The sequence below is a fragment of the Somniosus microcephalus genome, chromosome 1, assembly GCF_052327205.1.
Source record: "Somniosus microcephalus isolate GS21.2 chromosome 1, FLI_Smic_1.0, whole genome shotgun sequence".
NCBI classification, from domain to species: domain Eukaryota; kingdom Metazoa; phylum Chordata; class Chondrichthyes; order Squaliformes; family Somniosidae; genus Somniosus; species Somniosus microcephalus.
In genome coordinates, this window is record NC_140987.1 from 430784600 (window position 1) to 430807578 (window position 22979).

General features: G+C 42.9%; 1 protein-coding gene across 2 annotated transcripts in view; it reads left to right on the plus strand.

The window, feature by feature from the left end:
• The window catches only part of atg4a (autophagy related 4A, cysteine peptidase), a 48729-nt gene extending 25951 nt beyond the window's left edge, over positions 1-22778 (plus strand). Inside the window, exons 7-13 of one of the 2 annotated variants that reach the window (XM_086000609.1) lie at positions 1521-1600; positions 6215-6399; positions 7488-7566; positions 9636-9781; positions 18842-18898; positions 20211-20322; positions 21232-22778. In XM_086000609.1, coding sequence (XP_085856735.1) covers positions 1521-1600; positions 6215-6399; positions 7488-7566; positions 9636-9781; positions 18842-18898; positions 20211-20322; positions 21232-21296 — 724 coding nt within the window. In that variant the 3' untranslated portion in view covers positions 21297-22778. Of the gene's footprint in view, positions 1-1520; positions 1601-6214; positions 6400-7487; positions 7567-9635; positions 9782-15953; positions 16039-18841; positions 18899-20210; positions 20323-21231 lie in introns of those variants that run through there. The other variant, XM_086000618.1, reaches the window with a different exon arrangement.
• The last annotated feature ends 201 nt before the right edge of the window (positions 22779-22979 follow it).

Consider the following 22979-nt stretch of genomic DNA (forward strand, 5'->3'; position numbering starts at 1 on the left):
TGGGGAATGGAGCATTTTGGGCATATAGGCCCCAATATTTGCGGGAGGGAGCGGGGGTGAGTGTTTGCAGCCGGGAAGGCCAAGGTCCTGCTGAATTTAACGGCAGGACCTCATTAGCATTTTTTATTTCATTTCCCACCCGATAGCCGGCCAGATTAAAAGGCTGGCCGGCTGCCGGGCGACAAAGCAGTGGTAGAAGGCCGCAGCCAGGGACCGCTGGAGACTTTCCTGGCAATTATAAACGATTGAGGCATGGTGGGGTGGCTCGGAGCGCGGCAGCAAGGAGGAAGGGAAAGATCGGGGCATAGTGGTGGGGAGGGGGGTATGAAGATCGCGGGGGGTGGGGGGAGTCTGTAGATTGTGGGGGGTGGTCGTTAGATCGCGGGCAGGGAGGCAAATCGCGGCAGCAGGTTTGCTTGAGTGGCTGGGAGAAGCACTCCTGCTCCTCCTGGCCCACATGCAGTGCTCTAAAAAGCACTTACCTAGTGCAGCCGGCAGCTCCTGCCTGCCTCGCCTTGGGAAACCTGATCCACAGCTGTAAAACTCAAATGGCTCCCAAAATCTGAGGAACAGAACCTCATTTAAATATTATAATTATGGACCCGCCTCTCCAGAGCGGGTTACTCGGACGCCCCCAAACCTGCCGCGGTTAAGCTGGAAATAGGCACGTTCGCGGCGGGTTAGGGTCGGGTTTCACATATTTACCAATTTAACACCCCCCCCCCCCCGACCCCGACCCTCTCCTGCCGGTCGTGGGTGGGGTTTAAAATTACCCCCATAGTGTCAGAATCAAGCATCCCAGGTCAGCTATTTCATGGTTAGAAGCAGAGTAGGGTTCCCGCTACTCTGCCCCAACATATACCTCAACCTCAACATAAAAAAAATTCCCTACTGCACTAGTGTGGCATTTTTCCATTCTGCATACAAGCCAACCTGTGGCCTCTTTGAGTGAATCTGGCAAATAAGGATAGTTTGGGGCTATTTCCATTTAGAACTGGGCAAGTACTCCCAAACTTTATTTTACATTGCGCCCTTACAGCCAACAGACAGAGGAGAATGTCACATCAGTCTGGGCTAGATAAGAACCCAGGTCCCAGAGGCGAAAGGCCAATGCCTAAACCACCATATTGCCCACCCCACCACCCAACGTATTTTAAATTGTTCCATTTTAGAGTAGCACCGTTTCTAAATAAACAACAGGTGGCTCAATTTCCTTAGATGTCAGTCATGGAGGTACAAACTCCCCTGCCTGCCGCCTCATGGGGATTAGAACCAACACAGACCCTTTACAGTATCCTTAATGGTGTAATAAAATATCCCAAAGTGACTGCAAGGTCGTAGTCTAATGGAAGTGTCAACTGGTGTGTATTATGAAGAAACTAAAAATGTATTTTTCTCAATTACTGGCTTATATCTAATATTTTCCTGCTTTGTGTAATCATTCCTAAGTATCCATTTTCCCCCTTTCCGTTCTTCCCTCCAGATAGAAATGTACAAGCTGAATGTTTCTTTTTTCACAGGAAGCTTGCCTTATTTGACGACTGGAATGCTCTGGCAGTTTACATTTCCATGGATAATACTGTAGTTATTGAAGATATCAGTGAGTTTTAATACTTTGCTCACTTAGTTAACAATGCTTTGTCCATTACTTAACACAGGGTGTGGGGAAGTGGATGAATCAGTTTGAGCAGGCACAAGATGACTTGAACTCAGCTGCTGAATGTGGAGACCAGCTCCACTCTCTGCCATACCAGCGGGGTTGTTGTAAAATTAACCAGGGTTACTGGAAAGCTACCTTGAGTGAGAATTTATTTACCTGCCACTACATGTTTTTTTAGTGCAAGAGGAGCCACTAAGTGGACACTGTCTTAAAACTAAACAGCCCCTAGTATTGATTGGCAGCATCTGCCTTGTTCGTTCCGAAACAGTCTATTCTGGGGATTCCCAGAACTTTCTGTTTCTATTGAGCATATGCTAAAACATCCATGGAGCATTAGATTCCCTTCCCTTATCCAGTTGTTGCTGTGGAAGCATTGTATTCTGGTGTCCTAATGGTTCAAGTTCTCTTATTAAACCAGTCTTCTGACTGTGTTCCCAACACCCCCCCCGACCCCCGCCATCATTGGCATATTCCACTGGGTTAAAAAGTTACATAAAGACCATGGTGGGGTATCTCTGGTGTTGCAGAATTGGGCTTGAAAAGCAGAGAATCTGAAATTCCTTAGTCTGCTACTTTTATGGGTGCATTTGTCACTGGGTCAAAATCCTGGAACTTCCCCCCCTAACACCACACGGACTGCAGCGGTTCAAGAAGGCAGCTCACCACCACCTTCTCAAGGGTAATTAGGGATGGGCAATAAATGCTGGCCTTGCCAGCGATGCCCACATCCCGTGAATATATAATGGTGAACAAAGAAATGGCTGACCAATTAAATACATATTTTGGTTCTGTCTTCACAAAGGAGGACACAAATAACCTCCCAGAGATGTCGGGGAACATAGGGTCCGGTGAAAGGGAGGAACTGAAAGAAATCAGTATTTGTAGGGAAATGGTGTTAGGGAAATTGATGGGATTGAAGGCCGACAAATCCCCAGGGCCTGATAATCTACATCCTAGGGTACTTAAGGAAGTGGCCCTAGAAATAGTTGACGCTTTGCTGATCATCTTCCAGCATTCGATGGAATCTGGAACAGTACCCATGGATTGGAGGGTAGCTAATGTTACCCCACTATTCAAAGAAAGGTGGTAGAGAGAAAACGGGGAATTACAGACCGGTAAGCCTGACATCGGTAGTGGGGAAAATGCTAGAGTCCATTATAAAAGATGTAATAGCAGAGCACTTGGAAAATAGTGACAGGATCGGACAAAGTCAACATTGTGGTAAACCACTGTCATACCTGTCTGTGTCTGTATGTGTATTCCACTAGGTACAGGTCTGGACATGCCTCGGCTGACTCCTCCCACTATTCCAGGTATATAAGTGACTACCTCCCAGTCCCTTAGTATTCTGGACGGGTCGACCACTCGAGACAAGACCTTCATTCTTTAGTTAATAAAAGCCTGATTGTTACTCGCTCAACCTCAGTCTTTTGAGTAATTGATGGCGCATCAAACATGGATTTACAAAAGGTAAATCGTGCTTGACTAATCTACTGGAATTTTTTGAGGATGTAACTGGTAAAATAGATAAGGGAGAACCAGTGGATGTGGTGTATTTGGACTTTCAGAAGGCTTTCGATAAGGTCCCGCATAAGAGATTAGCGTGTAAAGTTAAGGCACATGGGATTGGGGGCAAGGTATTGACTTGGATAGAGAACTGGTTGGCAGACAGAAAGCAAAGAGTTGGAATAAACGGGTCTTTTTCCGAGTGGCAAGCAGTGACTAGTGGGGTACCGCAGGGATCGATCCTTGGGCCCCAGCTATTCACAATATATATTAATGATCTAGACAAGGGAACTAGATGTAATATCTCCAAATTTGCAGATGACACAAAGCTGGGTGGGCGTGTGTGCTGTGAGGAGGATGCCGAGAAACTCCAGGATGATTTGGACAGGTTGGGTGATTGGGCAAAAGCATGGCAGATGCAATATAACGTGGATAAATGCGAGGTTATCCACTTTGGTGGCTAAAATAGGAAGGCAGATTATTATCTGAATGGCAATAGATTGGGAGAAGGGGACGTGCAACGAGACCTGGGTGTCCTTGTGCACCAGTCGCTGAAGGTAAGCATGCAGGTGCAGCAGGCGGTTAGGAAGGCAAATGGTATGTTGGTCTTCGTAGCGAGAGGGTTTGAGTACAGGAACAAGGATGTCTTGCTGCAGTTGTACAGGGCCTTGGTGAGACCACACCTTGAGTATTGTGTGCAGTTTTGGTCGCCTTATCTGAGGAAGGATGTTCTTGCCATGGAAGGAGTTCAGCGAAGATTCACCAGGCTGATACCTGGGATGGCAGGAATGACGTATGAGGAGAGATTGGGTCGATTGGGCTTGTACTCGCTGGAGTTTAGAAGAATGAGAGGGGATCTCATTGAAACTTATAAAATTCTGACAGGACTGGACAGACTAGATACAGGAAGGATGTTCCCGATGGTCAGGGAGTCCAGAACCAGGGGTCACAGTCTAAGGATAAGGGGTAGGCCATTTAGGACAGAAATGAGGAGGAATTTCTTCACCCAGAGAGTGGTGAACCTGTGGAATTCTCTACCACACAAGGCAGTAGAGGCCAATACATTAAATATATTCAAGAAGGAGTTGGATATATTTCTTAAGGCTAAAGGGATCAAGGGGTATAGGGAGAAGGCAGGGACAGGGTACTGAATTTGGATGATCAGCCATGATCGCATTGAATGGCGGAGCAGGCTCGAAGGGCCGAATGGCCTACTCCTGCTCCTATCTTCTATGTTTCTATGTGAATTAATACATTTTAAAAAATGTATCCATTTAAGGAAATACGAATAAGCAGGTTAATATCTCGGTTAAAATAGTGGACAAAGGAATTTCATTGAGTTCATATTCACTGTGGCATTTCAGTGCCTTTGACCCTGTCTCCTGCAGGTTGTTAGATGAGAGGATCTTGAATATCTGAAACAAGTTGATAAAACCGAACTCTGCAACCTTTTTTTTTTTAATTTAAGAGATTTCCTCCCACAATATATATCAATACTCCACTCTCTGCCAGTATGCATCAGTTTCTTCTGAAGCATTTGCAAACAATGAGCAACCTCTAAATAGAGATAATAAAAAAAGCTATAAACGTTGAACCCAAAACATTAACTTCAGAATTGACTTGTTTCTTAGAGATTCCAATAATGTGTTGGCAGTCGAAATTTCACATTCAGTGATGAAACATTTACTTTTTTTAAATGGAAATAGTACTGTCTTTATATATTTTTTTAAATTATGCCAATTGAGTGTTTTTGTTAGATTTCTATAAAAGAAAGCTTTGTGCCAAGGGAGAAGAAACAACGTTATTGCCATCATTATTTTATTGCATTTCTACGTGCTGCAATTCTGAGCACTGTTCTCAGAGTAGAACATGTCCTTCACACTGCCACAGTGTTTATTTGATTTTTTCCTTATATCCCCAAGTGAACTGTTTAAAAACCACCTTCATTGCCTTTCATCCTGAACCCTTTCCCCCAGCCCCTCCCTCGCCCCTCAATCACCTTTAGAAATTTAAATTAAGTAGGTTTACCCTTGAAATTACCTTTTTTGTGTTTTGTGTTTTATCAGACCATTTCCACTGTAACAACTTGACAAAATTGAGTGTGTCAGAAAGTATATCATTAATGGCCCAGAAATTCGGGTCGGGGGCTTCCTGCTGGTGCAAGCCCCCGACCTGCACTTACCTAGCGCGCCGGCCGTTGAGCTGTGGGCCCGCGTGGGATTCCGATCCTGGGCCTGCTCCAACTGCCGGCGCGCAGTGCTTGCGTATCCCAGGGGCGCAGTTAGTTCGATGCGTCCCCTGGGATCACGTGGGCCATGGAGAGCCACTGCTAGCAGGGAATGCTTCATTCATAAGTTTGACAGGAAGAGCTGCCAAACCTGTAAATACTATAAGCCCCAAAACATCACTAAAACTTCAAATAAAATTTTTTTAAATCACATTTTTAAAATAACTATAAATTACATGAAATAACTATTTTAAACAATAATTTAAATTTTTGAAAAAATTAATTACATTTTCTAACGGGGCTAAAAATAAACTTACCTTTCTTTAAAGTATTTAAAAATAATAAACCTGTGGAAAAAATGTTTTAATTTTAATTAATTCACCACTTACCTTGTTAAAAGCAGGCCTTGCGCCTGCTTTTTAAAAGTGTAACTGCTGGAGACTTACCCTCCGGGAGAAATCTGCAAAAAAAATGTAAGTTCGATGCGCACGCGCTGCCTCTCCGGTGCACGCGTTCCACCTGTCAACCTCTTCTTTCAGGGGAACGGAAGTGCCGGTTTCCCGCGCATGCGCAGTGCATGCACAAAAGCGGCACTTTCGTTGGGCCTACGCGTGAGTACCCCGTGCGTACTCGCGCATTGGGACCCGAATTTCTGGACCAATATTTGATGATCCAAGCTGGCTTTGTCACACTCAAGACAGTGTATTGGCACTGACACTCTATGAAGAAATATATTTAACACCTTTCCCTTGTATTCTTCATTGATTACTCTTTTAAATTTGTACATTTCTTAATTTTTTTTCTTTTTAAAATTGTTTCAGAAAAACTGTGCAAACATTGGTCTGAGAATTGCAGGTTACAAACTGATACCTCACTGTACAGAGGTGATGTATCCAAAAACCAGACTGTGCCTGTGCACCGTAGGGACTGGAAACCACTTTTGCTGATCATACCTCTACGTATGGGAATAAACCACATCAATCCGGTTTACATCAACGCGCTAAAGGCAAGCTTAAATCCATTTCTCTTTCTAGCAGGCATTGACAGGAGGTACCTTGAAATTTATGCTTACTGATTCTAAAATAAACTAGGTGGTGTTTTTAAAATAAGGAGTGACTATATATTTATCAGAGGAAGGTAATCCTGAGCTGGAAGCACATCAGGATAATGACATGAGGCATCTGGTGGCATTTGTACCCCTCAGTGTCAGCTGTGGCTCAGTGGGTAGCACTCTCGCCTCTGAGTCAGAAGGTTGTGGGTTCAAGTCTCACTCCAGGGACTTCAGCATATAAAGCTCGGCTGACACTCCAGTGCAGTGCTGAGGGAGTGCTGCACTGTCGGAGGTGCCATCTTTTGGATGAGACGTTCAACCGAGGCCCCGTCTACTCTCTCAGATGGACGTAAAAGATCCCATGGCAATATTTTAAAAAAGAGCAGGGGAGTTATCCCCGGTGTCCTGGCCAATATTTATCCCTCTACCAACATAACAACAACAGATTATCTGGTCATCATCACATTGCTGTTTGTGGGACCTTGCTGTGCGTTTCCCACATTACAACAGTGACTCCACTTCAAAAGTACTTCATTGACTGGTCATGAAAGGCGCTATATAAATGAAAGTCTTTTTCTTTTCTCTGTTTTGCAATGGTGTAACCCAAAATGTTTGTAGATTGCAGTCTACTGCCATCCTCAGGCCTCAATCTAAGCAGCTCTATAACCCGCCACTAATATGGTTCAGTAGAAACTTTGGCTTCTGAATTTTATTGCCTCCACAGTGGCTCTCACAGTTAGCCAGTCTGAAACTGGAAACTTTGCTTGTGGAAAAATGCAGGGGTGAACCCAAATCATGGTATTGTTCTAAGGAAGAGTATACACCAAAAACATTCATCTGTCTTTTCTCCTGAGGTTGGCTGGCCTGTTGTATATTTCCAGCATTTTCTCTTTTTATTTCAGATTTCCAGCATTTGCAGTTTTTTAATGTTTTTATTCAGGTGTTGTCGGTTACTTTTAAAAGCCGAGGACTGTTGCCTTATGCTGATAAATAGAGACATTTATTTTAAATTCTGATATTCGTTTGCTCCTTTTCTGTTGCAGGAATGTTTTAAGATGCCTCAGTCTTTAGGAGTCTTAGGAGGAAAACCAAACAATGCTTATTATTTTATAGGATTTCTTGGTAAGTACCTGGAGTAATTACTTGAGCTATCAACTTCAGTACAGGTGCAAAATTAAAATAATGGTGCTGAGTGATACCAAATAAATAAGTAAATTAGTACTGTATAGTTTGAGTATTGTACTGCACTATGGATTTTGTATACATTACTGTACAGTACTGGCACAACAGGGTGTAGCACGTCATTCAAAATGTATCATCAACTTGGTCTGGCCATTTATGGGCAGCCTTACTGATGGTTGCCCTGTCTTCTTTGCCAAATGCCAACTGCTTATATTCTTGCATAGTGTGATTTAAATTCTCCTGTTCACCACACCTATACACCTCTTCTCTGACTTCCCTCTTATTGTTGTGGTACAGAATGCATTTTTTATTGTTATGTTTAGCCTCCGCTGCTGTGCTTCTTTTAAGTCTTTCTGCTCATCTGATCACCCTTTCGACATGTTTATGCTTTTTTTTGTAATCATCCCTGCAGGATTTGCAGAGATTTTGTCATTATCAGTTTTAGTTTTTCTTAATCCATTTAGCATCACATTGGTTTAGTCTGAGCTTGTTGGTTTTTGCTATGTATTTATCCTGCATGCTCAGCATTGTACCTTTTTAGATGTTCCACGTCTGCTGCTAAAGTAGTGTTGAACAACCTCCCCGATCTATTTCCTCATTTCAGTGAATTGGCTCCTGGCCTTGGGTATTTCCAACTCCCAGGTTATGTTAAACTTGATTTGTCTTTGGCAGCTATTCTCCAAATGTGCTTTGACTTCCATTTTGTGTAGATTTTTTGGGTCATTTACAAATTACATATCAAAATGAGCACTCTCTCTTGTGGCTTCTTTGATCTGGATCATGAAGCAGTAGTGTATTAAATTTACCAATCCTGACTCTTAGCTACTTGGATTTTTCCAGTTTATATTAGGTTGATTGAAGTTTCCCATCAAAATAATTTTCTGTTCTTAAGTACCCTTCCTATTTCTTCATAGAGTAAATTATCCTCCTTCATATGCTGACCTGGTGCTGTATATTCTTATTACTGAGAAAGCACAAAAGCCTCCACTGGTACGGTCCACATGCTGCACCTCAATGTGATAATTAAATGATACCATTCAATGGAACTGTAGTTAGAGGTATGCCTTGACTGAAGATGTCTGATCAAGAATATGTGACTAAAAAGAGGTTAACGAGGGTCTTGCAGTTGTTATAAGAATTTACCACAGCAGGCTTATTCTTTGGGAGTTGCTGGTGCAGCAGTGCCAGAAAGTGCATCGAGTTACCAAGTGGGCTTGGAACAGTCAGCAATTACATAGTATTTACAGCACAGAAACAGGCCATTCGGCCCCACAGGTCCATGCCAATGTTTATGTTCCACACGAGCCTCCTCCCACCTTACTTAACCCTCACCCTATCACATCCTTCTATTCCTTTCTCCCTCATGTACTTATCTAGCTTCCCCTTAAAGGCACTCTGCTATCCACCTTAACGACTCCATGTGCTAGCAAGCTCTACATTCTAACCACTCTCTAGGTAAAGAGGTTTCTCCTGAATTCCTCATTGGATTTATTAATGACTATCTTATATTGATGACCCCTAGTTTTGGAACCCCCACAAGTGGCAATATCTGCTCTACATCTACCCGTTCAAGCCCCTTCATATTTTTAAAGATCTCTATAACATCACCACACAGCCTTCTATTTTTTAGAGAAAGAGCCCCAGCCTGTTCAGTCATTCTGGATACTTAGAACCTCTCAGTTCTGGTATCATCCTTGTAAATCTTTTTTTGCACCTGCTCCAATGTGCTAGTGTTACAGCATTAGTATTGTATTATACAATGGACACTGTTTATATAATGCCAGTATTGTACAATTACATAGAATGTTTTAGTGTCAGTGCGATACTGCAATATAGACCTGTGTGTATACGTGTGTGTTAGTCAGTTAGTGCTGGTACAGTAGTTATTTTAAACTAAAATGTCTCTGAGGTTTTATATTGAGCAGTTACTAAATTTTATTCACACCATTCATCTGCTGTTGCACTGAATGCTCTGTATATGGTTGAGATGTTTTCTGCTTTTTACACAGGAGATGAATTGATCTATTTGGACCCTCATACAACACAGGCTGCAGTAGACACAGAGGACGATGGGAGTGTGGATGATTACAGTTATCACTGCCAGCGAACACCGCATCGTATGAAAATTACACATCTTGACCCCTCGGTAGCTTTAGTGAGTGATGCTGCTCAATCCATTGTTTGCTGTCTCAACCAAGAATAACAGATCTGTGACTAGGTTCACAAAAGTTCGGACTATTTTGTCTGAGCAGTAGAGTGGAGCAAAGCATGAGCCCAAAGCCACCAGGACAAGAACCAGTAACAAGTGCCCCCTTCAAGAGGAAGGCATCACTAGCACAGTGGCCCAGTCATGTGTGCGCAAAGTGTTTAAATATTTGAATCAGGATCTGGTTTTCGATGTTAAAAATACACAGCGTGTCTAGCGCTGCCCACCAGTCGCAGAACGCTTCAAATGAACTGACGAACATCCCAGGATTCCCTTTCCCAGGTCACCAGGTGCACACAAGGCCTCAAGTGCAGCAGTCAAAGCAACCCCCGCCCCACCCCCATCAGTCTCGTGCACCCTGGATCTGCGGATGGCTATTTGCGCCAAGCCCAGGAGCGGACCCACCAGGCGGTCCACTGATATGCATGCCCCTCTGCGCACCAACTGATCAGAAATAAAGAGCGAGGGACTAAAATGGAGTAAAATCCAGAGACTCGAGCACAAAAATCTAGGCTGGCACTCCAGTGTAGTGCTGAGGGAGTGCTGCATTGTTGGAGGTGCCGTCTTTCAGATGAGACGTTAAACCGAGGCCCCATTTGCTCTCTCAGGTGAATGTAAAAGATCCCATGGCACTATTTCGAAGAAAAGCAGGCCAATATTTATCCCTCAATCAAAATGACTAAAAAAACAGATTATCTGGTCATTATCATGTTGCTGTTTGTGGAAGCTTGCTGTGCACAAATTGGCTGCCGTGTTTCTACATTACAACAGTGACTACACTTCAAAAAGTACTTCATTGGGTGTAAAGCACTTCGGGACGTCCGATGGTCGTGAAAAGCGCTATATGAATGCAAGTCAGTCTTTTTTTTTCTTCTTTTAAAACGTTGAGGAGCAGCCCCCCCCCCCCTTGGGAAATATAAAACCTTGCTGTGTACAAAAATGTGGGAGACTGTTTTGTCTTGGCTGCAAAATGGGCACGTGGCCAGGGTGTCGGTAAAGTGGCCAAAATAGATATTTGCGGCCACCATGCCGTGTGCTGGGGAAGAGCCTCGAATACAGGGCTCTCCGCTGGGGGGGGACATCTCTGCCGGTCGGCAGGATGTTTCACCAAGGTGTGCCCGAGTGGAAGAAGAGGGCGTGGGGATGGAGAGTGCACTCTGTGCAGACATGGAATGGCACAAGAGAAGGCTCATGTTGTGAGGTGGAGGTTTCCAAAGGACATTTCAGTGCCTCACACAGATAAGCAGCTCCGTCTGAATGGGTTGACGATCAGACGGAGCCATTCCATGCGCTTGAGCCTCCTCGATTCACTTAACAGAGTCGGGCTGAGTGTGGACCTCATTTTTTGGATGGGATTGGCCGCAGGCTGGCCATAATGACAGGATGTTCATGCAGCTAAAGCCTCTGGCAACATCCATCCATTGGTGCTCTAACAATCTGCTACAGTGAGTTGGGCCATGGGTTTCTCTGTAATTCCCCACTAGGAGAATCTATTCTCGGCTTTATCTTCAGGTACATGCAGATGGCTGAGACCAGACTCTTTTTCACATTGTGAGAAAACTATTGGCTGAATCACCATAGGCTGCTTTTGAGTACTTCACGGTAGCTAGACCATGTGCAACATTAGCAGGAGCTTGGCAGTAGGTTGCTGCCTTATTGTCACTGCCATAAAATAATGCATGATACAAAGGTGAACAGACCTCTTAACTGTGCTGTTTTAGTAGTGAAGTCTCCGTATTAAACAGCATCACTGAGTAAAGCAGCTGCATTCATGACCCCCAGATTTGGAAAATCAACTGATTTGCTTGTTGCACAGAAAACCACACTCTGACCCAAACACTGATTCACTTCCTCCTCCCCAATGCAGGCAACAAAATGTTCTTAAGGGATTCCAGAATTTTTGTCTGCTCTACAGAAAAACAGTTTTGATCATTCTTTTTAGGAAAAGCTTCATAGAATCATCGAAACTTACAGCACAGAAGGAGGCCATTCGGCCCATCGTGCCTGTGCTGGCTCTTTGAAAGAGCAGTCGTGCTTAGACCCACACCCCCGCTTTTTGTCCGTAACCCTGTAAATTCCTCATTCCCAAGAACCTGTCCAACTCCCTTTTAAAATTATTCATGGAATCAGCTTCCAACATCTTTTCAGGTGGAGCGTTCCAGATCCCCGACAACTCTCTGAGTGAAAACATTTCTCCTCCTCTCCCCTGTGGATCTTTTGCCAATGATTTTAAATCTATGACCTCTGGTTATTGACCCACTCACCAGAGGGAATATGTTTCTCCTGTTTACTCTGTCAAAACCTCTCATCATCTTGAAAACCTCGATTAGGTCACCTCTTAACCTTCTCTGTTCCAAGGAGAACAGTCCTGACATTTCCAACCTCTCCTCATAACTTCTTTACATTAATCATAAATTTGCCTTTTACTGGTTTTGAACCTGTAATGTAGTTTGATGTAACTCCTCATTTACCTGTTCCATACTGTTTTCTATCTGTGCAGGATCACCTGTCAGTGTCATCCTTTCAAGGCTGAAAAGTGCAAATGTCTCTACAATAGTTGAACATTTGAGCATCATCTTCTAAAACCCTTAGATCTCTTTCAATTTCATACTTGATTATTTTGACACTATTGGTGGAATATATATGTCACCCATTTTCTCTTCCTATCTGCAGTACATTGCACTTGTCCATATTGAATATCATCTTTTTTTTTTATTGTTCTTTTTTTTCCTTCAGTCAATTTCTTATTCATTCACAAGATTTGTCCTCAAGCGTTAAAGCTTTAAGCTTAACTAGTAGTCTTTTGTGTAAAAAGAACTTTCTCAATTGCTTTTTGAAAGTCTAGGTATGTGATGGGGTTTTCCACAGTCATTTTCTCAAAAAAGTCATGGAAGTTAGTCAGGCTTCCCCTTCTGAATCCATGTTGACTGATGTTATGTTATTGTGCAAATGATCCTCAAGTTAGGCTTTATAATCTATTCCATTATTTTGTATTGAAGTAAGACTAATGAGCCTGTTGTTGTCTTTATTGACTTTTCCATCCTTTTTGATTGGCACGAGGTTGGCATTTTTCCTGCCACAATATTCATTGACTCCTTCATGATCACTGTTGGTGCCTCATAAATCCTCCCCTACCCCTTTCAGTATTCTGGGATAAGTACCATCAATCCCTGGAGAGTTTGTTTTGAGCCCTTTTATTCTGTCCAGGACTTCCATCTAATTTATATCAATCATTAATTCTAATTAGGTTATCTAATTCTAATTAGGTTATTGCTACTTGGCAAGGGCATTTGCTCATGTTCGTCCTTGTGAATACTTGGAGGAAGTAGACATTCAGAATATTAATGATCTTATGCTCATTCTCTGTTTCAGTCCAGTTTGATATTTTAAAGTTCTCATCTCTTTTAGCTGTGCTCTTACTGATATTGCTAGAGGGCTGGAGTATAAGAGTAAGGAAGTCTTGCTACAATTGTACAGGGCTTTGGTGAGACCACGCCTGGAGTACTGTGCACAGTTTAGGTCTCCTTATCTAAGGAAGGATATACTTGCCTTAGAGGCGGTGCAACGAAGGTTTGCAAGATTGATCCCTGGGATGAGAGGGTTGTCCTATGAGGAGAGATTGAGTAGATTGGGCCTATACTCTCTGGAGTTTAGAAGAATGAGAGGTGATCTCATTGAAACGTATAAGATTCTGAGGGGGATTGACAGGATAAATGCTGAGAGATTGTTTCCCCTGACTGGAGAGGCTAGAACTAGGGGGCATAGTCTCAGGATAAGGGGTCGACCATTTAAGACTGAGATGAGGAGGAATTTCTTCACTCAGAGGGTTGTGAATCTGTGGAATTCTCTGCCCCAAAGTGCTGTGGATGCTGAGTCGTTGAGTATATTCAAGGCTGAGATAGATGGATTTTTGGACTCTAGAGGAATCAAGGGATACAAGGATAGGGCAGGAAAGTGGATTTGAGGTCGAAGATCAGCCATGATCTTATTGAATGGCGGAGCAGGCTCGAGGGGCCGTATGGCCTACTCCTGCTCCTAATGCTTATGTCCTTTATAAAGCACTGGAACAAATTCACACTGTTGCATTTTATATTTGCATCTATACTTTTCCCCCATGTCTGTTTTTGCCTCTATTTTAACATGTTTCTGCAAGTTCCTATATTCATCCCAGTGATCCCCTTCACCTTTTTCCCTTCAAGATCTAAGGGGAACATCCTCAGCTTCTCCAGTCTCTGCACAAAACTGAAGTCCCTCATCCCTGGTACCATTCTAGCAAATCTCTTCTGCACCTTCTCCAAGGCCTTGGCATCCTTCCTAAAGTGCGGTGCCCAGAATTGAGGCCTAACCAGTGTTTTATAAAGGTTTAGCATAACTTCTTTGCTTTTGTACTCTATTCCTCTGTTAATCAAGCCAAGGATCCCATATGCATTTCAATGGCCTTCTCAACTTGTCCCGCCACCTTCACAGAATTGTGTACGTACACCCCCAGGTCTCTCTGTTCCTGCACCCACTTTAAAATTGTACCATTGAATTCATATTGCCACTTCTCACTCTTCCTACACTTGCTGATCCCAGGTAGGGATTTATCCTACATGCTTTGGAGTATGCCTTTAAAGGTGATCCACTTTACATCTACTGACAAACTCCACCAGTCAATTTGCTTAAATCCAAAATTGGATCCAAGATTGGCTCAGTAGCAGGAAGCAAAGAGTAATGGTCGACGGGTGTTTTTGTGACTGGAAGGCTGTTTCCAGTGGGGTTCCACAGGGCTCAGCACTTGGTCCCTTGCTTTTTGTGGTATATATATCAATGATTTAGACTTCAATGTAGGGGGCATGATTAAGAAATTTGCAGATGATACAAAAATTGGCCGTGTGGTTGATAGTGAGGAAGAAAGCTGTCCGACTGCGGGAAGATGTCAGTGGACTGGTCAGGTGGGCAGAAAAGTGGTAAATGGAATTCAATCCATAGAAGTGTGAGGTGATGCATTTGGGGAGGGCTAACAAGGCAAGGGAATACACAATAAATGGTAGGATATTGAGAAGTGTAGAGGAACAGAGACCTTGGAGTGCATGTCCACAGATCCCTGAAGGTAGCAGGACCGGTAGATAAGATGGTTAAGAAGGCATACGGGATACTTGCCTTTATTAGCCGAGGCATAGAATATAACAGCAGGGAGGTTATGTTTGAACTGTCTAACGGTTAGGCCACAGCTAGAGTACTGCGTTCAGTTCTGGTCACCACATTACAGGAAAGATGTGATTGCACTACAGAGGGTACAAAAGAGATTTACGAGGATGTTGCCAGGACTGGAGAATTTTAGCTATGAGGAAGGATTGGATAGGCTGGGGTTGTTTTCTTTGGAACAGAGGAGGCTGAGGGGAGACTTAATTGAGGTGTATAAAATTATGAGGGGCCTAGATAGAGTGGATAGGAAGGATCTATTTCCCTTATCAGAAAGGTCAATAACCAGGGGGCATAGGTTTAAAGTAATTGGTCGAAGGATTAGAGGGGAGTTGAGGAGAACTTTGTTCACCCAGAGGGTGGTGGGGTCTGGAACTCACTGCCTGAAAGGGTGGTAGAGGCAGGAACCCTCATCACATTTAAAAAGTACTTGAATATGCACTTGAGGTGCTGCAACCTACAGGGCTACGGACCAAGAGCAGGAAAGTGGGATTAGGCTGGAGAGCTCTTTCTCGTCCGGCACAGACACGATGGGCCGAATGGCCTCCTTCTGTGCCGTAAATGTCAATGATTCTGTGATTCTCTCGTAAGCTTTTGTATTAACTGACCTTTTGTATTAACTGACAAGTTTTGTATCTCTTCCCCCACCTATTACACCTGGTGTTCTCAAGTGTAAACATCCCACAGCAAGCATACCTCATCCTAATTGTACTTCTTTCAGATGTCTCCTTTTGATTTGATTTCTCTGGGGTATTCTTTTCATGGTGTAACTTCTCTAAGATGCTCCCTTTGTAGTGTAATTTCTCACCCGGTATCCTGTTTTCAGCTTTACTTCTTTCAGGGGCTCCCCTTTAAATGTACCTAATGCCTGGTGCTGCCTTTTTGTTTTACCTCAGCCTAGTGCTCACCTTTTTATTTCTTCCATATCCCATTCAAGTTACCAACTGCTTCATGCTGCTCAGAGTTTTGGAATGAAGTTCTACCACAATGAAGTGCCGCACTTGATTATTTTGAATTTCTTGGTACGTTGTCTTGAAAATACCAATAGTCTTTCTTCCTCCTTTGTTCTTCTGCCTTTTGCCTTCTGTTCTCTGGCGTCTGTACACTTTGTTGTTGAATTTCTTTAGAAGATTTTGGGAGCCCATTCCACCCTTTGAACACATTGCAGGTATTCCTAAAAGAAGGGTGGAAACATAAATGTTAAGAGGGGAGGAGACAAAACATTTCCACTCTTCTTTATGAGGCACTGAACAGAGTTCCAGACCTTTTGAATAAATACAAGTATTATCATCGTTTAATTTACAAAGTGCAATAGCACCATCTGCTGGCAAAATAGTAATGCAATATGAGCAAAAAAACTATTTTAACATTAGATGGCACAGACATGGCGATAGCTGTAACAAAGACATTTAAACGTATATTGCATGAGATTGATCCTAATGGTTGTTAATAGCATAGAAGGTTCTGGAGAATTTGTACTGGCGCACCAAACAGGAAAGCTAGAGTTTTCTCACAGTTGAATGTTCAGAGTTCCGGGGGATATTGTCGGGGAAGGAGTTTTACAGGCAATCTGATGAAGCGATGATTGTATTTCCAAACAGGGTTTTCTCTGTGAACTTCTTGCAATGATACAGATTGACCAAAATGTTAAGATGCAGCTGCAGCAGCTCTTGACATCCTGGCATACATTTGGAGTTATGGCATGAAATAGAGATTGCGCTGCACTGCTAGCTCATAGTATCATCAAATATTATAGTACAGAAGGAGGTCATTTGGCCCACTGTACCTCGACTGTCTCTCCAACAGAGCTATCCACTTAGTTGCATTCTTCTTCCTTTTCCTCATGCTTTGTTTAAAAAAATTGATTTTACTTCCACTACTGTTTCTGGCAGAGCATTTCATGTCTTAACATCCCTCTATCTAAAAATATTTCTAACTACTCCCTTTATGTTTTTCATGATGATCTTAAATACAAGCCCCTTAGTTATCAACTCACTGACCAGCGGAAATAACTTTTCCCAAATTACTTTATCAAAATCCTCACCATGCTCCCTATTTTTGTGTTATCTGAATATTGTGCCCCGTTTACACAAGTCCAGATCCTTTATATTTTTTATCTATATAGTATTAGACTCCGCACTGACCCCTGGGGAACACCACAGTTTACATCCTGCCAGTGTTGCTGCACACCAGCTGCTAGGAAGTGTAAATCAGCAGTGTAGGTTGACTCACCCACTGATTTTAATAAGTACTCTCTGGGAAAGCACCTTGCTGCAAGTTTGGTTCCTTCTTTCTTCCTCCACACACTGCCAAACAGCCCAGTTAAGAACAGGAAGACTTGGGGGGAAAAATTGGGTCGTGCCAGCACCCCGATAGAATTAGCACCCCCGCAGGCCGAAATTCACCGGTAGCGCCCCAAGAGGGAGGCGGGGTGCTACTGGAAGCGCCCGCCTCCCTCTTGGGGCGCTGCAAGTGAATATCGCGGCGCTATGTGCCGCGGTACTGCAGGCCTTCCTCCACTTATTAAAGGGGAGGGGCCTTGCGCAGCGCGACCCAGGGCCCAGCTGGGCCACCAGGGATCAGAGTGCCGGGCTCACGGAGCGCAGCCGGCGCTCCGCGGGGGGGCTGCAGAGGAGGCTAGGGATGGCAGAGGGAGCAGGTGCTGGCAGGCGACCAGCAACAAAAATGGCCACCCGCACCTTCCCTTTTATTTGTGCCTCCCTGCCCGCAGGTAGGTCCCCCTGACCCCGTCGGACATAGCGTCCGGCGGTAAGTCAGGGGGTGCTACCAACGATCGTGGCCGGGGCGCGAGCAGGGCATTGCGCACAGTGATGACGTCATCACTGGCGGCGCAGCACCGCAGGGCGCTAACGGTTACCACCGCCGTTAACCTCCCGCAAAATCGTTGGTGGCGCCGCGCCCAGGCACTAGTTACTTTGCGCCAACGGAATTTTACATTACCATGCTTAAGAGTCACTACAGTAAGCTACTGAGGAAGCCACACAGATAGATTCTATCTGTCCAAAGTTCCTTTGAGTACTGTGCATCTGTCTGGCTCAGGTATTGTATTACAGAATCTTCCACAGAGATTTGTAAGTTCTCATTTTCTATTGTTAGGCATATCATCTTAGAAAAATTTCAACTCCAAAGAAATGCAGCTTTCTTCCTCTTCCCCTCTCCACAAAGGATGATAGTTACTGGATGGTCATGAGACAACTGATGCGTGGCTTTGCATCATTGTTAGGGTAACAGCAGGTATCAGGAGCTCCTCACGAGCCGCATGATTCTACTTCACAGCTTGGTGTTCAATCTCTCACATGGGCTGAAGGAAACATCTTGTTACACGTCTAGCAGTTCTGAGCCATGAGGAGACCTGTTTGGACACATGTTACACACCACAGGTTTGATCTGGATGGGATCCTTAAAGAAAAATTAGAAAAACGAAAGTGGCTTACACCCCCTCCCAGCACAGTCATGAAGAAAATGAGCTGCTCTCAGATCTCCACTAACGCTGCTTTGAGGCAAGTGCTGGGAGGTTCAGAGATTGGCTTGGGGTTTACTGTTCTTTTTGCCCCTTACTTTCCTGTGGGGAAGCAGCTCATTTACACCTGGGCCTCCTCACTGCTGATATTGGGAATTTGTCAGTGTGATGGATTGAACATTCATCCACACAACTCCGTCTGTTACCGTCCAATTGATATATTTTAAATCCTGTGCTGTGAAAAAGCTGTGTGTTAGGACCCCAATATGCCTCATGTCTGATTGCATAGGCTCGCACTCAGTACTGCCTCTCACATTTTCCTTGACATCTGTTTCTCATTGCAGGGATTTTTTTGCAACACTGAAAAAGATTTTGAAAGCTGGTGTAATTTTGTACAGAAGGTATGAAATGAAACTATTTCTATTTTAGTCTTAATCTGAATCCTGATTCCTCTTTATGAATTAAACTTGAAATCTGTGGAGTTTACATGAGATTAAAGGGAAAGTGGCAGACTGTTTTAGCTTTGAAAGGGCATTGAGTGAAGATTGGATTGAAGTCAGCTGTGATGCCCACATAGTTGAGTAGTCTGTTGACATTTACTATCAAGGCTCATACGGAAGATTGGTTACTTATGCAAGGTTTTCTCAAAATGATTTTATTTTAACTTGAGATACCAGTGCCATAGAATTTTAACATTTTTAAAAGTTTTGTGCCCAGTGCCAACAGGTTGTGCTTCAAGGTTAGGTTTACCTGATTAGACAAGGTCAAGCATGTCAGGTTAGACACTGGGCAAAGTTCTTTTTATAATGTCCAATAACACCAACCTCAATAAAGTGCCCCAACTGCACCAGTTTGACATTCCCATTCTTCAGTATTCCAGATCGTTCCATACCATAAGAGTAAGCCCACGTTGCCCACAGGAAAATTTCACAAGGAATGCTGTCCTTTTTAGATGTTATTAGGGTGTGGTCTAGGTAAACTTCCCTCCCTCTGCTAATCCTGAGATGGTGCATCATTTCTTTTCCCTGTTGTCAACATTTGGGCAGCTTCCGAACCTTCCCATGTGGTGGATTTGATGTTGATTTAATTTAGTACTGAGATTGGTGTTACTTGAGCTCAGTATTCTTTCATATTTATTTCTCATTTTCTAAATAATTTTACTTTAAAAAAAAAAAAAGTCAGTGATAGCTTGTAACATTAAAGGTGCCACGGCCTTCTTGGTTACTGATGGCCATAGTTCTTTTCCAGAAATATGACACACACTCATGGAAAATCTTTTTTGGTTCTCTGCTCAGACCACAAAGGATTGTCTTTCGAAAATGGAGGCCTAACCTTTGAGAAAGGATCCTCTGAGAAAGGATCCTCTTCAGGATTGAGCCACAGGCCATATTTAAGTTAGTGTCATCAGCACTGGTATCTGTGAGGGCTGGTCTCGCATCAAAAGTGATTTGGTGTCATACATGGGCAGTTTTGTATTGTGGACTTCTATCCACTAGGACCTGGGTTTAGACTACCCCCAGACTCATTTCACTATGTCCTTACAGCTAACAAGAGAAGACATTTATCCCCATCAGTCTGGGATGGATTCAAATCCTGATCCCAAAGATGAAATGGGTGTGCGGTGATGCAGTTAGCCATTATAAATATAGTTTACAATGTAAAATAAAATTGTATTGCGCTTATGCCTAACGATGTGAACATGCCAAATGACAGGAAATCCTGAAGACGCGAAGTTTCCGGATGTTTGAACTGGTCGAGAAGCATCCTGCACATTGGCCTCCGTTTATACCTGCGACTAAGCCTGATGTACAGACCACAGGAGCAGGTAAGACCCATGCTGGACCATTGTTCATTAGGTTTATCCCTAGAATAACCCCAGTAGTCACCTCAAGACTCCAATTCTTCTATGTCCTGCATGCCAACCTCGCCAGCTTCACCCTACACCAATACTACATTCACATTCTATCCTGCATGACATCTGGCATGCCTACCCACCATCCTCGCTGGCTCATTCTCTCTCCCACCAAAAGGCTATCGAAGTTCCTGTCTTTAAATCCCTCCAGGACCTAACTCCACACCAGCTCAGGACTCTTCTCCAGTACTATATCTCAGAATACACACTGCACTCTTCCAATTCTGGTGTACAGTATTATTTCCACTCCACCATGGGTGGCAGAACTCTCTGCTTAAACCTCTTTGCCTTGCTACATCTCTCTCCTCCTTCAGATGCCTCCCCAAAACTTACTTCTTTGCCCATCTCTTCTCTCTCCTGACTTCCCCCCTACATCCTGCTCTGTCCATCGTTCATCCTTAAAGCACCTTGGGACATTTTGTATTATAAAAGGTCCTATATAATTGTAAGCTTTTTTTTTTATTACTGTGGTCCTTTCATACTTTAAAAAATAAAGATAATGAAGAATTGTTTCCTATTTTGCTGAACAGAAACAATTACTAACATAAAGAAAGTTAGGGATGAGAAAGGTAATTTGGGCTAATTAAAGCTCATTTCTCCAGTATACCATGTCTCCCATCACATCTAATTGTATATTGAATAATCCCAATGATTTTGCCTCTACCACCTTGCTTGGTACTCTATTCCATTCGTTACTTTGAATCAAAATATTTTTGCTTTTCAATATTTTCACTCCTCTCAGTATACTGTAAAGTAATAATCTGGGTTTATTTTTATACCATTAATACTGTTTTTATTGTCTTTGTGTTCTTTGACCCACAGAGTTTGTTGAGCCAGCTGATAAACTGTTTGAGTCAGAGGAAGAATTTGAAATCCTGAACGTCTAAAGCACTTGGTTGGACCTCATCCGTGCTTCAAACATTGTTTATGAGTGACTACAGCAGAGACTGTCGACTGTTTTTATCATTCGAGCAGCCTTTTTAACAAGACAAGTGCCTGATTTCATAAGGACAGAAGAAACTTTGCTGTACGGTTGAAGATAATGAAACAACTCCCACTTAACGAGCAAGTTGCTTCCAAGTAGTTTACTCCCAACCTCATGTACTTAACTTTCTTTTGAACAAAACAGGAAAAGACGGAAATCTTCCAAAGAATGGGTCCTGTTCATTTTTGGGGATCCAATAGGAGCAAGTGTTATTTAGAAAACTTGAGAGGAGTTGGTAATATGGGGCAGGACAACATTGAGAGAAAATGACTGGATTTTAGCTGAAGAGGACCTCTGATGCACAAAGATGATGGCATTATGCAGTGCTTAAAGCAGGCTTGTGACTGTAAAATGTCATATAAATCGTCTGGAGCCCATCTTGCTCTTGGACAGATGAGGATTTTCCCCATTATCTGTTCTTTATCTGCCTGAACTCGGGGATGCATGTCTCGACATGTAATTCGAGGAGTCTTTCATTAATGCTGCATTCTCACTTCAAGTCTTTTGATTTTTTTGCGGGGTGAAATATCTAATGAGGAATAATTCTTTTAGTCATTTTTCAACATGTACCACTTTGTATATGGTCTAATCCACTTTTGGTCAAATATATACTGATCCTGCATTTTCAATGTATTATAGCTTCCCACCTAGTATTTATTTTGTACACTGCATTATTGTGCATTTGTTTGACTGCCCCAAGATACTAAATCCAAATTTTAGTGCAACCCACATCAGTGCAATGTTAATATATTAGCGTCTACTATAACATTTTAATTTTTTTTAACTCCCAAAAAGTTTCCTTTTGATTATTGTGAAGCCCTGTACAGTACAAAAATGCATGTTAAAAAGAAAACTGATGCATGTACAAAATATGTGTCACATAGGAGCTGTATGCCAGCTTGGTAATATATAGTGATTTAAAAAAAAGAGACATACCCTGTGTAGCTATTCAGATTTTAGATATCAAGACCAGCTTCTTCCCATGTCAGCACATCCTGTCCTGCCCCAAGATATCAGCTCCTTTGTTATGGTGGGCACACAGCTTAGCTAGTATGTGCAAACAAGAGATGGCACTGCAATGTCCTTGGCCAAATAATACCCAATGCATCCAAATATTCAGCAGCTACCCAGTATGTACTATATGTTATTCGTGATGGGCACCTTTGGCTGTTCTGAGCGGGAAGAGATTGATCTCATCTGGATAATGCAGAACGTAAAGCACTACTCATTAAATAACCTCAAAATAATCTCTGTGCTTAGCAGCTTCTGAAATATTTTTAAGACCTCAATCAAACTTGCTGAGAAATGTCTGAGGGGGTGATGTACCTGTTACTAATTTTTAATAAACTTTTAGCTCAGGAGAACTAAAACAAATTAGCTTGAAGTGATGACAGAGTGTATTCCTTTTCTTTGAGAGCATGGTCAAGATACAGAGGTAATGAAGAGCATGTAAAAAAACCAAAATGGCAGTGTAAACTGCTGAGGGTATTGATGTAAACTAACTTATAAACATCAATACTGATGTTACAGTACTGTCACAATTACATATAGATTGTAAAACGCATGTACGGAATCCCCATAAGCA